Source organism: Alexandromys fortis, unplaced genomic scaffold (assembly GCF_014885135.2).
Source record: "Alexandromys fortis isolate MF-2015 unplaced genomic scaffold, M_Fortis_MF-2015_v1.1 scaffold_8_9099976_23576923, whole genome shotgun sequence".
Classification (NCBI taxonomy): Eukaryota; Metazoa; Chordata; class Mammalia; order Rodentia; family Cricetidae; genus Alexandromys; species Alexandromys fortis.
The window spans coordinates 9,627,710-9,643,363 of record NW_026067899.1 but is presented as its reverse complement, the minus strand read 5'-3'; the positions used below and the strand labels follow the sequence as shown (position 1 = coordinate 9,643,363).

The window sequence follows — 15,654 nt, the reverse complement described above, 5'->3', positions numbered from 1 at the left end:
ATACTAAAAATGTTTGTCATTTCCCAAAGTTAAATTTATATTCTTAGATATTAGGGGCATGTTTCAATTCACTGATACTATTTATTTTACATTTCTTTTATGTGACACTTTGGTTCATGATTAATCAGCAGGTATTTTAATAACTTAATAAAATTGGCTAAATAATTGATACCAGTTCACACTAAGAGAAAGGTGGAGTAATATAACTAATAGTGTTAACAAATTTGTTAAAAGGCCTGAGTAGGTAACACTTCGAGGCTATGGTTTTTATGCTGTTATAACGGCAAATGCCTTTTTAAAATTTTTTTTAGCACTTCGTCAACAAGGGCTACCCAAGTAAAAGTCACAGCTTTTTTTTTTTTTTTTTTTTTTTTAATGCTGGATCAGATTTTTAACCTTCTAAATGAGGAGAACACCAGATAAAACAGAAAACCCACCTTTCATTTAATTTAGCTATATTTAATATTTGTAGACATGTGTGACTTTTTCTGTTTTACTTGTACAAAGGTGAGCTTCGTGCTGTTGTAGAGTGCATTGTTGTATATCATTGGTGGGTAGTTGCTGATGTCTGAATGAGGCTAGCTTTGTTGCCTGTGGATCAGTTATTCTACAGTTTAGGTTGTTGACGCATATATTTCTTTCAGTTTAAGATGTATATCTCTTGCCTCCACTTTTAAAACAAACTTTAAACACTCAGATTTAAGTAATTTCAAAGTGCCCAGGAGGAATTGAGTAGTGCAGATTTAGTAACAAAAGCTTTTCAGTTTCTGATCTTTGTGAGGGATATACACATCTAATTCATGGAGTTCCAGAATTATATAACTGTAAATCATATTCTGATTTATTTGTTTGTCTGCTTTAAGATGTGGTCTTGCTGCGTACCCCATGGTACCTCCCGTGTAGCCAGGTTGGCCTCAGATGTGCGTCAGTCCTCCTGCCTCAGCTTCCTGAGCTCTGAGACTGTAGGTGTGTGCTGCCATGCCTGGCAGGTTCTGGGGTTAGATAGGAGCATCCCTTTAAGTTTTAACACTTATCCTTAGAAAACATTCAGATGTTCTTACTTTATGGACCTGCTAGATAGGTGTGTATTTATTTTGAGTGAAATTGTGTGAAATACAGGCTGGTCTTTGTTAGTACTGGATTTGTTTTTTTTTTTTTTTTTTAGTTTTTTGCTTGCTTAGATTATCTCTTTACTAAATTCTAGTGCTTTCAGTTTTGGCAGAAGTTGTTAAAGAACCTTGACGTTGACGTTTAACTTCTAAAACATGCTTTGCGTTCTGAATGTGCTGGTCAAGTAGTTGTCCTAGAGAGCACAGGAAGAGTTGGCACAGTGTAGAAGCTGATAATTTTGAGGTTGTGTTGATGAAGCACCAGAAAGAAGATCCTTTCGTTATTGTATGTTGTTTAGTGTGCATTTACCCTAATAATAGTTAGAGAACTTACTGTATTGTTGATCTATTCAGCCATCAAATGTTTAATCTGAATAGTCATACTTGATTAACTCCAGTTACAGAATAAAAATCCATTTTCAATGTATCTTGGACTATCACAAGATTTTTCTCATGGTGAACCCCAGTCTATAGCTTGGATAATTTTTCCCGTTGACTTGTAGGTCTGTACACATGTAGTCTAAAGTCAGTGGTCCTCAAGCTTCATCAGCACTTAGCTTCCTTAGAACCCTAATTTCTGGGCCGTGTAAGAAATGTGTGTTGTTGACAAGTTTCCGAGTGATACAGGCAGGACCAGTTCAGAGTTTGTGCGTTCAGAACTATTAGTCTAACAGTTTTATTCTGTCAGGTTTTTTTTTTCAGGTACTTAAAGAGTGTTTTCTATTTACTAAATGTCCTCACAGTTTTCAGTTTGTCATGACTTTTCTCATGCTCCTGTCCTGTGATGCTGTAGATTTTGAGAGTAAATTATTTTTTAATTGTGGAATCTCTTACTTAAAAGTCAAGAACTGGCCAAAAATCTCCATCCTTTAGTGCTTAAAAATACTTTGCACTAGTAAACACTTAAGCCTACCTGTTCGCTTTCCGGACTGGATTGATGGCTAGTTAGCTTTCCCCTTCCATCAAAGCCCTGGAGAATCGGCCTTCATGCCAGTGTGTTTGGTGGCTATACTCCTTGTAGCTTTCCTTTTTGTTACCTCATATTTATTGAGCTATAGTTGACAAAACTGTATGGTCTTGAGTTATATGTGATGATTTGATTGCTTATATTTTGTGGAGTGATTCTCATAATCATGGTAGTCCCTTTTCTCCTGTTGCCTGCCTCCCTCTCTTCCTTCCACTTCTAGGGAGGCTTCTTTCAGGATTCTTAATTAAAATATCTCTGATAGTTGGACTTGATGTCACATTCCTTTAAGCCACAGCACTCTGGGAGCAGAGGCAGGGGGATCCCTGTGATTGCGAGGCTAGCCTGGTCTATGTAGTGAGTTCCAAGACAGGTAGCTACATAGAGAAACCCTGTTCCTATAGCACAGATTAAGATACTTGCTTTAAGTGTGTGCTTATTGCTGTTTAAGATGACTAAAGCTATCAGAGGATAAGGCTTCAACTATGTTCTTTAATTGTAGGTTAAGTTCTTGGGTTTATTTGCATTATTTAAAGACAGCTATGAACATTCTAGTTCCTGCAAACATCTTTGTTTATTTACTCAAATAATTTCTAGGAGTGAAGAAATAGGTCACAAAGTTTGTACAACCCTAATGCTGTTGCTATACATTGTTCAGCTGCTTTTGATGGATTATACCAGTTCATATCACCACCAGTGCAGCTCAGTGTTTCCTTCATTACCCTTTCCAAAAGTGGACACTGTAAAACTTGTCTTGTTGGGAAAAAAGTCGTAATGTGTTAATTGGTATTGCTTTAATTAAAGAAGGTCAGGTAGGAGGTTGAACACTTTTCATGTTTATATCATTTTGTGTTTCTTATATAATTAGCTTTTATATTCTTTGCTTGTGTTTCTGCTGAGGGCTTAGTAATTTTAAAAATTTGTTTCTGTAATGACTTTTTTTTTGACATACTAGTAGGAGGCAACTAATCTTCAGACTATTTTCCTTTTTAACTTTTTAGTATTCAGAAATTTTAGATTTTTTTTTTGGTTTTTCAAGATAGGGTTTCTCTGTGTAGCCTTAGGTTATATTTTAAATTATGTATTCTTTCATCAATTGCTTTTTACCTGTCAGATATGTTACTGCTAATATAGACATCCGTTATTAGAAAAGTTTTTGCATGGGTTGTTGAGATGGTGTATGGTTACGAGCACTGATTGCTCTTCCAGAGGACCAGTGTTCAATTCCTAGCACCCACATGGCAGCTCACAGCTATCTGTGACTGCAAGATCTGACACCCTCAAATAGACATACATGCAGGCACAACAAACACTGTTGCACATAAAATAAAAAAAAAAGTTTTAAAAAGCCTTTGCCATGCTTTTTCTTTTTTAATGTAGCTCTTTAATACTCTTGGTTAATACTGTAGCATGATATAGAGAAGCAAATTTAGTATTTAATGCTTCTATTAAGCAATATAAAAAGAAAAATAAAATATGTTCAGTTCTATGGTGGCAACTTGGAAAACTAATTAAGTGAAATGTTCAAAATAGCATAGAAGTCTATTTAGGTTCAAGATGGAGATAACCTGTATTTATCAATACATTGACTGAAAGATTTACAGCAGCTAGCTCTAAAAGTTGTTACAGAGCCAAATGTTTTAATAGTGAACTCACTGAATTTTAAATGCTTGATAATTTAATGTACGTACAGAGCAGATATATAAATGGAAAGCTTTGTAACTAGAAAACTTCTAAAAGTTTCCAGATTATTTTATAAATTCCCCATAATGATATCAAAACCTAATAATCTTAACAAAGAGGAATGGGCCAATGTCACTTTTAATCTGAAAAACAAAATGTAAATGCAAACTACTTAATTGGTTTTTAGAAGTGCAAAGATGATTTACTATTATGCAGTGTTATTCTGTTTCAGTGAAGAATCACAAACCGTAGTAGCCACTGTGGCTTTCACAGTAACGTGCATTCCAGAGAGAGAGAGAGAGAGAGAGAGAGAGAGAGAGAGAGATTTGTAGCAATTTGGATTTTTAAATTCTGGGTGCTTAATTGGTTTAGACTGCAGATGTTCCAAAATCTGAACATGTCTGCTCCTAAATTGTTCAGTTAAGTCAGTTTTTTCGTTGGCTAATTTTCTAAGTCTTTGTATCATTACTTTTTAGCAACATATACATGAATTTCTACTTTAAATCAACTTGGAGGTACATGTATCTTTTTAACACAAGACATTGTTCATCATTGTATTTGTTCATAAACAGTTTATTTCATCTTATAACATTTGGTATTTTTAAATTTTTCTAGTTTTTTGATTGTGTGTTTTAAAAGACCTGAAATTGAATAGCTGCAGGTAAAACTTTTTACTGTCCAGTACACTGACTCTTGTAGCTCTAAACAAACCTGTTTGTAAAAATAGAAAAAGCAAGTCTCTCCACGGCGTCCCACAATAGTGTCCACAAAGCTGGAGCGCCCCCAGCACCTGGCTCTTCCATTGCTGTACAGCCAGTCTGTGGTTCATTCCCTTTATCCCCCTGACTTGGTAAGATGCTCATAAACTCTGTTCTAACTTCTAAGCAGTTACTTTCTAGAATAGTCACCACTGAACTCTATTCCTTTCCATTTATGAGATAATATTATATTCACTGTATGGAACTTACAATACATTTATGTTATTTTGTCCCTATTCCTTTTTGTGTAAATTCTTCTTAAATCTTGTCTTCAAAACTATATTACAAAGAAAATCATATTTACTGACAGAGGTTTTTAAAATGTTTGTTATTCCAATTTTTGGATGATTTTTTTTTAATTATCAGTATGCTGGTCTACAGAACTGTTTACCAAAAAAACACTTTGTGTAGATTTCTATAATTCCACTTTTTGTCCCCTCTTGAGGCTAAGTCTTTGTTATTTAGCTATTGAAGGTTTTACATCCCTCTCTGAACTCTGTCCAGAGTCTTTAGTGGGGTCGCGTCCTTACTGCCTCACTGGGTTTTATTCCTCACAGGTGAGTGTAGACGGACATACAGGTGTGCTGCAGCCTAGATGAGACACTCACCGCTCTCCTATTTTCCCCAGTTTCTCTTCCCTCTCCTTTTCCTGTCTCACTGTACATTTAACTGCTACCAACCTCTCTCTACTTCTTGCCAGTACCCCATCCCCACACCAAGTAATTTTATTCTCTGGCTAATATGATTAAGAGATAAAATAGATGGCCCACACCTGAGAGAGAGGTCAGGAGGCTGAAGCCTTTGAAACCAACCTGGTTCAATTAGCAAGACTTTGGAGGAAGGGAAGCAAGAGGGAAAGGAGGGCAGGTAGAGATCCTGTTGGGATAGGGAGGAGTTCTGGAGAGGTAGGTGGAGCAAACAGTAAATATCTCTGATAGTCCTACAGACAGCACTCATACCAAAAGGGCCGTGGTTTTTCCTCACACAGGGCTTCTGTTAGCGTGATTCTGAACCTTAAGAAAATAGGTTGTAAGAGAAGTAAACTCTCTCCCTTTGCATGTGCTTGCTTCCTCTCAGATAACTGCTGGAAAGTCTTTAGTTCTATTGATTTTCTATTCCATTTTTATTGATTCATTTCTTCAGGAAGTATTACTGAGTTCTTGCTGTGTACCAGATACTTTGCTACATACAAACAAAAAACATACAGTGAAGGCAGTTTTCTTACACTGATGACCGAAATAGTTTCTGGATTCTGTTAGTGATATATTTAGGTGAAAATGTGGTCACTTTTTTATTCTTAATAATTATTTTCTGGCAAGTTGAAAAAGACCATTTTAACTAGAGAGATGGCTCAGGGGTTAGTTAAGAGCACTGATGGCTTTTCCAGAGGACCAGGGATCAATTCCCAGCACCCACATGGCAGTTCACAACTGTCTGTAACTCCAGCTCTGGTGGACCTGACACCCATGTCAAAACACCAACGCACATGAAATAAAAACTAAAAAAAAAAAAAAAAAAAGCCCCACTTTTGTTGACATTACCAAATTGGGTTAAAAGAAGGACACATACAATTTTTAAAGTTGTTCTATGTCCAAGAAATAACTTGAATATGGTACTTATCATATTAAGGCTAACTTCCACAAATGTATCATCACCTCTGACTTGATACAGTCTTCCACTCTTTCTTCATGTCTTTACATTTTTTATTAATTTATTTATATTTTATGTATAGAGATGTTTTGCCTACACATATGCTTGTGCACCGCATATGTGCAGGGCCTGTGGAGGCCAGAGGAGACATAATGTTCTCATTTGTGAGCTATCACGGGCTTGCTGGAGTTCAAGCCTGGGTCCTCTGAAAGCAGATAATGTTCTTAACATTGAGCCATCTCTCCAGCCCCAGTTCTTAATCTTTCTTAAGTTTCTAATCTAAGTGAATGGAATTAAATTATTAAAACTTTTATAACTTCAGCTAAAGTGCTTTGGCTTCCCAGCTGGTTTTCATTTTTAAAATCTAGTTGAAAGAATCAGCAAAGCTGCATTCAGTGACGATAAATGGAGAGTTTGACTTGGGAACCATCTATAGTTAATGGTTCCAGCAAATATTGTGAGATTTTTAAATGCCCCTGATAGAAATCGATAGAAAACACGTAGACTGTTGGTGGAGTATGAGTAAAGCAGTTTTTTAATTTCAGCAAGTAAAAGCATAAACGCAATGAGGATGAGCAGTTAGCATCTCTGACATGGTAGAAGGGTGAAAAGGTCACAGCAGTTAGAAACTGTCTTCTGCACATCCCAGTATGAAAGAAAGAAAGAAAGAGAGAGAGAGAGAGAGAGAGAGAGAGAGAGAGAGAGAAAGAAAGAAAACAAAGAAAGGCAGAGTTTTTTAAAATTTTTTAATCATGTGTACTGCTTGGCATGGAATTGTATTTACTGGCTGCTGGGGTGAAGGTACCTTAAGTGCAAAGACCCCCAAGTTGCTCTATGAGTCTCATTTTGACAACCTACAGAGATTTGTTTCTTTCTAGGAGAAGCTTACTTGGATCATTAGCCTGTTATAGTATGAAAGGCAGTGGTTAGTTACTGGGGGTATTTTCCTGCTGCCCACCTGACCTTACCTGGTTGTTTTAGATTTGTGTGGGAAGGTAACAACATTAGGCCAGTGCAGAGTGTGTGTTCACTCACAGCTCTTCCCCTAGGGATCAGAAGTCTTCTCCCGCCTTCCCTCCCACTGTGTGAACTGCAAAGTGAGCCCGTATCCCTAAGCTGCATACTGTCTGCAGCTGAAGCTGAGGATTTGCTGTTTTTATGATCCTTCAGTTTATCAAGCTAGTCCAATAGGATTTGGCATTCATATTAATATTATGTTGTAATATAGTGGTAACAAATGTTGCAGTAATTGACAATAATTATTTTATAGCCAAGGTAGATGAGCACTGTGGAAATAAACTTTATGCCTATTGGAAAGTCAGGGTACTGAGTTTTGACTGTTACCTTTATGTTTAAGAATTGTAAATGTCTTCATGATTATTTGTATTGTAATTGGATAAAAAAATACTTGATTTTTTTCTAGAATGTTTATTAAAATAATCAAGTTTATTTCACATGTAACTTTAATTCTTACTTCACTATTCTGTGTGTTATAGTAACTGATGAACTTGTTCCTAGGGTCCACCTACAGATGCTCCTGCCGTGGACACCGCAGAACAAGTCTATATCTCTTCCTTGGCATTGCTAAAGGTAAGGAAGGAATAGAGTTACTTGCTTCTTTTGCAGTTTCTCTTTTACTTCGGCATATTTATCACCGTAATTCCCTCAGGCGTAAGTATTATTTAGGGTACATCCATAAAATTGGCTTTTATTTTCACAGAAGCAAACTAGGTTATTTGGCAGCATGGGTGTGTGTGAGTCAAGATCTCATATAAATGTGCTTTGTGTCTGTACCTCTTCCTCTTTACAGATGCTAAAACATGGCCGTGCTGGAGTTCCTATGGAAGTTATGGGTCTCATGCTTGGCGAATTTGTTGACGATTACACCGTTAGAGTGATTGATGTGTTTGCTATGCCACAGTCAGGAACTGTGAGTAGTTCTTTATTTTGGCTGCTTCTTGTTTCATTTTTCTTTTCTTTTTTTTAAATTCAAAATGATGTTCATCTCTTTATGTTTTTTCTTTGCAGTAGAAAACAGCAATCATAAGACTAATAGTATAAATTTTATCTTGTGTTGAATTAAATCAGTCTTTTAACTGTACTATGGACTCAATGATGCTGGGTTTAAAGTTAGTTGTTATAAAAGTAGGGTATTATATTAATTACTCTCAATATCTGCTCAAAAGTTTTTAGAAACTATATAAAATTGGAATGGGTGTAAATTAATCCTCCTGTGAGGTTTCCAATGCTTTGAAGTCTATGGTTTTTTTTTTTTAGTGTGCTATGTATGAAAGTTAATGATTTTTACATGTTAAATAGTAAAATGTAGATTTTTTTAAAGCAATCTACACAATTTAAAATGTTTTCTTTATAGAGGTAATTTTGCTCCACCTTTTATTTACTGAAGGTGATTTTTATAGAAAGTGGCGCATTTAGGCTGTTTTGGTTTGTTTTGAAATGGGGTCTCAATGTATAGTCCTTGCTAGCCTGGAATTCTTTATGTAGTATAGGCTATTCTTGAACTGACAGAGATCTTCCTGCCTCTGCACTGGAGTGCTGAGATTAAAGGTGTGTGCCTCTGTGCCCTGTTGGATTTAAAGAAAATATGAAAAAATAAAAAACCCAGTAATAAAAGGCAACATAGTGGCTTAATGCCCTGAGTCCCAGCACTGGAGAGGTGAAAGGAGATGAGGAATTCAGGATCATTCTTGTCTTGAGTCTTCACTTTGAAGCCATCCCATCCTGCATTACCCCGTCTCAGATAAAAATTGTCAGTGTTAGTTCTCCCAGTTCTCAAACCCTGACACTCAGCAGTCTCACTTGTGTGTTTTCTCCGTGTTTTGGGTGGAGGCTTCCCTCTGCTGTGGCAGTGTTCTAGTTAAGGCTGGCAAGGTGTGTCAGGTGAAGATGCTTGCTCTGTTTGAGGATCCTTATATACTTGAAACAAATTACACACATTTAAATGATGCCATGCATACATACACACATGAAACAAGTATTTCTATGGACCAGTTGCTATAGTGTGCAAAAGATTTGAAAATAACACAAAACAATAGGAAAATCTATACTATATCTTGTTTTTTGTTGTTGGAAATTTTGCTTGGTAACTTGATTTAGAATTCTTTTGTCTTTTTAGGTAATCATTAAACTTTTTGTTCTTTTGGATATAGAAGCACTTAATACCCACAATTTATATTTACATTGAAATCTTACTATTATATCTTTTTCTATGAAAATATATAAAAAGATATAACAATGAACTTATTTCTGTTTTATATAGTCCCTGTGTAGATAATCAGGATAATAAATGATTCCAATGTATTATTATCACATTTCCATGTAAATGTTTGTCTGACAGTATAAGATAGGCGATTTTGATGCTTATATTCACCCTCTGTAATAGAGTCAGAAAGTATTTCCTTGGTTCAGGAGTCAGTAGACTCTTCTGTAGAGGCTTGTGTCTTCATTTCATCCCTCTCTCTCATCTCCCCCCATCCCTGCCTTCCTTTACTTCTCCTTTTTATAATAATGAAAACAAAACCCCAGAAAGATAATCTTAGCCCAGCTTCAAAGTGCATATTTTTGTATTCCAGTATGCCTTCTCTATTGGAATTCAGTGTGCTTTTTGCTTTGGTTGGTGGAAGTGCTTATGATAAACTGGCTTGTTTAGCTAGATTAGACTTAAATTCTGATGCTGGGATGGTATTAGGAGGTATGCTTGCCATAGGTAGTTATAACTAAAAAAAATCATAATTTGTCAGCTCTTTGGTACTTCTGATGATACATATATATAATCAGAAATATATATGACAATAGCTATAAACTTTTAATACCCTAAATGTTGTCTAATTATTAGCTAAAAACAATTCAATACTTGGCAGATTTAGAAATTTTGTTGCTATAAATCTTTGGGTTCAATGATTTGATTAGCTTTCAAATAAATGTATCAAAACCTATAAATTTTTTTGTCTCCCCCCCCCCCATAATCTAGGGTGTCAGTGTAGAAGCAGTTGATCCAGTGTTCCAAGCCAAAATGTTGGATATGCTGAAACAAACAGGAAGGTAAGTGTTATACACTAGCATTTTTTGTAAATGAAAATACTTTTGGAAATGTACTTTAAAGTTAATGGGTGTTTGTGGGCATCATTCCAAGGGGTAGAATCAGTGTGGTTGACCCACCAATGAAAATCTCCCAACCAGAAAACTGCCTTGTATTCTCAGCTGTCATGTGGTAGGCTTGGGCTATAATGTCCCTCTCTTTAGCATCTAGAGTTACTTTTTATTGACTTGTAACCAAAAGACCTAGTAGGCTCTGTCTGTATATTTGAGAATTGCAGTCGAATGCAGTTCTGAATAGATGTTTGTTGATAGGAGTTTTAAAAGACAGTGTAATCCAAGTATTTCCCCCCTCAGACTAAGTCTCCCAATGGTTGTCATTCTCTTGCTCAGATTCTTCTACTGTGGAAAAAACTTCAAAATTAATGTTAGCAAAAGGCTCAGCAGCTGAGCAGAGCAGTGCAAATTGGTTTTTGACTGAGTTCCTAGTTCTACTGCTGGTTTAATTGATATTTAATCCTTTCACAACAGTGGATCCTGGTGTCCATTGTTAAAAAATTTACTCTGTGCCTGAAAAATCCAGCTCCCAGAGCTAAGGAGTTAAAGAGTAGATATTTACTTGAATGCTGAAAGGCTAAAAACTGGCTCTGAGAAAGTGTGGTAACAAGGTGAAAAGCTGAAAGCCTTATCTACCACTGCTAATGTGCATCTCTTAATGATAGCAACTCCTTTGTCACACTTGCTCACTGCCGTGTTTTCTGGGTAATATGGTGCCCGATTTCAGAGTTTCTAATGGTGCTTTTTCACACCTGTGTGTTTTCATCTTTTCTTAATTTATACCCTGTTAGTGTGTTGTTTCTTCTCATATCATCAGAGTATTACTTGTTGTGTTCTAAGTGTCTGAATGCCCTCTTTGTTTCAGGCCTGAGATGGTTGTTGGTTGGTATCACAGTCACCCTGGCTTTGGCTGTTGGCTTTCTGGTGTGGATATCAACACTCAGCAGAGCTTTGAAGCCTTGTCGGAGAGAGCTGTGGCAGTGGTTGTGGATCCCATTCAGAGTGTGAAAGGAAAGGTAGAGTCTTTTAAAAGTATGCAAATCCATAAATATTAGCAATTTAACACATTATGTAGGGATTTTAAGTTTGCTGTTATCATGAATAAATATTTATTCTTAATTTTTAAAAAAAATTCATGAATTTGAATGTTAAACCATACTGAAAACTTTATGCCTCATTTTCTTACTTTATACATCCTATACATATATATACATTATATGTATAAGATTGCTTACATATAATATGTATATTTGCTGCTTTATATATTCTATTAATATTTTAATAAATATCAGTACATTCTAAAACTGTTCATTTAAAGGGCTCTGTTTTTTCAGACGTTATGCAAAATGTATTCTGGAGTTGTATTTTCCAAATATTTTAGACAATGAAAACTTGCCCAAAGACTTGGTAATCAGCCATTCATGTATTTGCTATGAGGACACAGATGAATGATTAAATATGCTCACTGATTCTGAAAAGAGGTTAACTTGCAGAACACATTGGGTTATATTGTTCTTTGTTGAAATCTCTTTTGTTCTTGTTTAGTTCTCTCTCTCTTTTTTTTTGTTCGTTCTTTCGTTCTTTCCCCTTATTTCTTTCTTTCTAGCCCCATATGCCATTTTCCTATTTCCTGCCTCATGACAGCAGGGTGCAGCTCTATTATCACCTTCACAGAGCTGTCTGCAAATGTGAGAGGCAATTCGATTTTGCTCAACCACAGGGAGAGTGGATTAGAAAAACTACAGAACATACAGAAATTGGCTAGGTGGTTACTGCTTTAAAATACTGCTGAGGTGTCTTGTTTGAGCATGTACTTCCATTGTAGTGCAGAATAATTGTTAAAGTAAAATCACAATACATTCATGGAATCCTTTTTATGCAGGTTTTACGAATAATTTTTAAAGCACTTAGAAATAAATATTAGCTTGATATCTATTAGACCTAGAGTTTGATAGTGGTGTGGGTTACATTTACATCTATTCAGCAGCTGAAACAAACTAAATGTGATTGTTAAAATATAGATTCTTTGTTTTGCAAATTTGAAATTGAATGGTTTTTGATACCACATTGTTAGGATGCATAAAAATTGAGGTCTTCTTTAAAGCATGATCCTATGAGATGTAATGTAGCTTTTCAACAGCAGAACTGTCCTCCAAACATAGACTAGCAATTTAAGTTAACTTCTAGTGTTTGCTGTATCCCTGAATTTCAATTTATTTGCCTTCTCTTTTACTAAGAATGTTGTAACTTAATACTGACGAAGGAATTGAAAATCCTTATCGCTTACTAACTTTATGATTTAAAGTACAGTATAATTTTCTGACGTTTAAGGGGTCTTTTCAGCAACTTAATTTAATAATAATTATTATTCTAGAAATACAAAATTAAAACTTGTGAAGCTCCCACCACAGTGATTACAAACAATAATTAGGGCCTATCAAGGATAGTTCTAAATAGCAGTTTTAATTTCAAAACTTAATTCAAGTGTGTGTAATACTGAATACTCATTAGTTCTGGTCAATTGCAATTCATATTACAATAAAAGTTATAGCTAAAACTATACCTAAAGCATAGGTTTTGACAGTTTTGTCTAATTTTTAAAATATGGAAAATTACTTTATGTTAACTGAAATGATCAAGTTTTGTCAGTATATAGTGCACCTTTTTGACACCTTGCTTGGTTGTAACTTAAGACTCTTAACAGTCAAGAGCTTTTGACAGTATAAATCAAACTAAATGCTAGTAAATCTATGCTGGAATATTTTAGTTAAATTATAAAATTTAAGAATATTCATTTATAAAGATGAAGAATAACATTGTACTTTTCCTTCTTAGGTATGTGATTTATCAAAACTGTCAAAATATTCAGCAAAGCAGTGATTAGATCAAGAGTTAAGATGACAGTTTGTAGATAAAGATGGAACTCTGTTCATACTTTTAAAACCTTTTTCTGTAGATTTTCATTTTTATAAATTCCAATATTACCTATGTTTTTTAGCAATTTAGATGATTATGGATTGTTTCCTTGTCATCCTAATTCATTCCCAGTAAGCTCAATTTTCGTTTAGGGTGACTTGACTAGTTTATTGAATAATACCTATATTAGAGTGATAACCATTTGGACTTAATCCTAGAGATAGACACTACTTCTGTTACTGTTGCTATTATTATTACTCGTAAAAATAAACAAAGAAATCCAACTCTAAAATTATATAGCCCTTAAGCTTTTTTATTTGCTCTTTAATATTAAATTTTATGGGTTATTTATAACCAGAGTGGAAAGTGAGCACCAGAGGTCTTGCATAGCCCTTTAAGTTAGTATGACAAGGTTGTCACTTCCTTCAGCTTCCTGTAGTTTTAAGTCATGGGAGAGAACTTCAGGTTTCTCTGAATTCTAAATAGTAGTTCCTATCATTTGTAGTAGGTACTATGTATGGATTGATTTTTTTTTTCCCCCATTTGATGGATGTTCTATTAATTTGTATTAGATGGGTTTATTCCCTGGGACCAAGCAGTAAGACCACCACAAATAATAAAGTCACTATATGATGAATTCATGTCTCTCAGTGAAATGGTTTTAAATGATACGAGAGAAAATTTTTGCTATGAATTCATAATGTAAGTGGAGAGTAAATGCATAGGGATTACCAGGGAGCTCTTGAACCCAGCTATTTAGTGAAGTAGTTCCAAGATTCGGTTGTTTAGTTTTCAGTTTATTTGTAAAGTACACATAACCAGAGCTTCCAGTGGCACAGTGGTAACCTCTTGCCTAGTTTGCTTTGCAGTCAGCCTGCAGTGGGGCTTGATCCAGCTCAGAAGCTTCAGAAGTGGACTCAGCCCGTCGCATTCCTACACGTCTTTCATGTGCTCACTGTGGGCTTATTGCTTTGAGCAGCATCTGAAAGCTACTATGCAACTCACATATGCACCTATGTGTTATTTCTTTAAACCATTATTGATTTAGAGGCTTGACTTTGCTTGACTAGGTTGCTGTTAGTGAGATGCTGTAATTGTAGTGCCTGTTTTCTGCTGACAACTTAAGGAAAACTAATGACCATATAGTCTAAGTAGTGTCTTCAAACATGTTTATTTAGCCTAATGAAAAATAGTCTATAAACTTTTGAAAATGGGATATTTATCGGACTGCAGATCGGAATCCCATATTTGCCACTATATAAAAGCATACTTTGATAGCATACTTGGTAAGTTCAGAGTAAATCAGAAAACAGTATGCCCCGAGCAAGCAGGTTCAACTGTGGCTAAGCGTTGAAGGGCGGATGATGAAGACATCACTAAGAGAAGCTCTTCCATGTGGGAAGACTGAAGAAGGAATGCTGTTCATTCTTCTGCAGAGACTCGAGTTTAAAACAGGGGGGTTCTACTAAACGTGGAGCGCTGGAAGATCAATCCAAGCACAGGAAAAATGAATTAGAGAATGAATGTTCTAAGGGCTTACTCCCCTTACCACATATTTGGGGATTGGGAAAAATGTTTTCACAACATTTCATGTTAATTTTAAGATGGTGGTAGTTTTGAATTTCTCAAAAAATAGTTCTAGCTTTTCTCATTAAAAAAAACAAGTATGTAAAGAGAAAATTCATAGCATTTATACAGATGATAAAATTTTCAACAAGATTTGAATGGCATGTAAGGGAATAAATGCTATGTGTAGAGGTAGCGTTTATTTTAAGCCAAAGCTCCTGTGTTAGTAATACAGTCACTAAGCTAATTGATTTTGCTTTAGTACTTGCTATTCATTTCCAGTGGTGTGATTATATTTAAAATTAATTTGATGCAGCTGTATTAGTTTAGAAAAAATAGAGTTTAAAACCATGAATGTCCCATTGCCCGTAAGAATATTACTGACTTTTGGTTTATTGAATGCTTTTACTTCCCTAGCCATCCAGTTATCTCCAGCCATTCCCACTGTGTACTGGGTATGTACTAGAGACACAGAAAAAAGGAAGAGTTGTCTCTGACCCGTAGTAAAAGTATTGTGTGGGGAACAGTGGCTCAGAAATCTTTTCCTGCAATATCACGTTAGTTTTTAAGGCGATATTGTAGGGTGATTTGACATTAGCTCTTTTGTCAGTTCTAGGGGGACTTTTCTAAACGCAGGCCTTAGTTTTGAGTTTTAATGTGTTAACTATAATTTCCTAAGAAGAATTTATAATAGTGGTAAATTTTCTTCAAAGACATGGTGGCAGAGTTCCTCAGTTGTTAGGCTACTAGTTATTAGAGTACTAGGTGTTTGTTGTCATGTTTTACATCCTGTTATTGTACAGATTTCTTTCTAAATGAAACAGTGTTCTTTGAGACTTCCAGTGTAGTCTGCCTCTGCTACATGACTGAAACTTAAACAGTGGTAAGGGAATGA

The 15,654-nt window shown here is 35.4% G+C and overlaps 1 protein-coding gene across 3 annotated transcripts in view; it reads left to right on the top strand.

Moving 5' to 3' along the window:
- The window catches only part of Psmd14 (proteasome 26S subunit, non-ATPase 14), a 77,610-nt gene that overhangs the window by 36,057 nt on the left and 25,899 nt on the right, over positions 1-15,654 (top strand). For all 3 annotated transcript variants that reach the window (XM_050121714.1, XM_050121734.1, XM_050121725.1), the window contains exons 4-7: positions 7,683-7,754; positions 7,975-8,094; positions 10,156-10,226; positions 11,143-11,293. In XM_050121714.1, the coding sequence (XP_049977671.1) occupies positions 7,683-7,754; positions 7,975-8,094; positions 10,156-10,226; positions 11,143-11,293 (414 nt within the window). The remainder of the gene's footprint in view (positions 1-7,682; positions 7,755-7,974; positions 8,095-10,155; positions 10,227-11,142; positions 11,294-15,654) is intronic.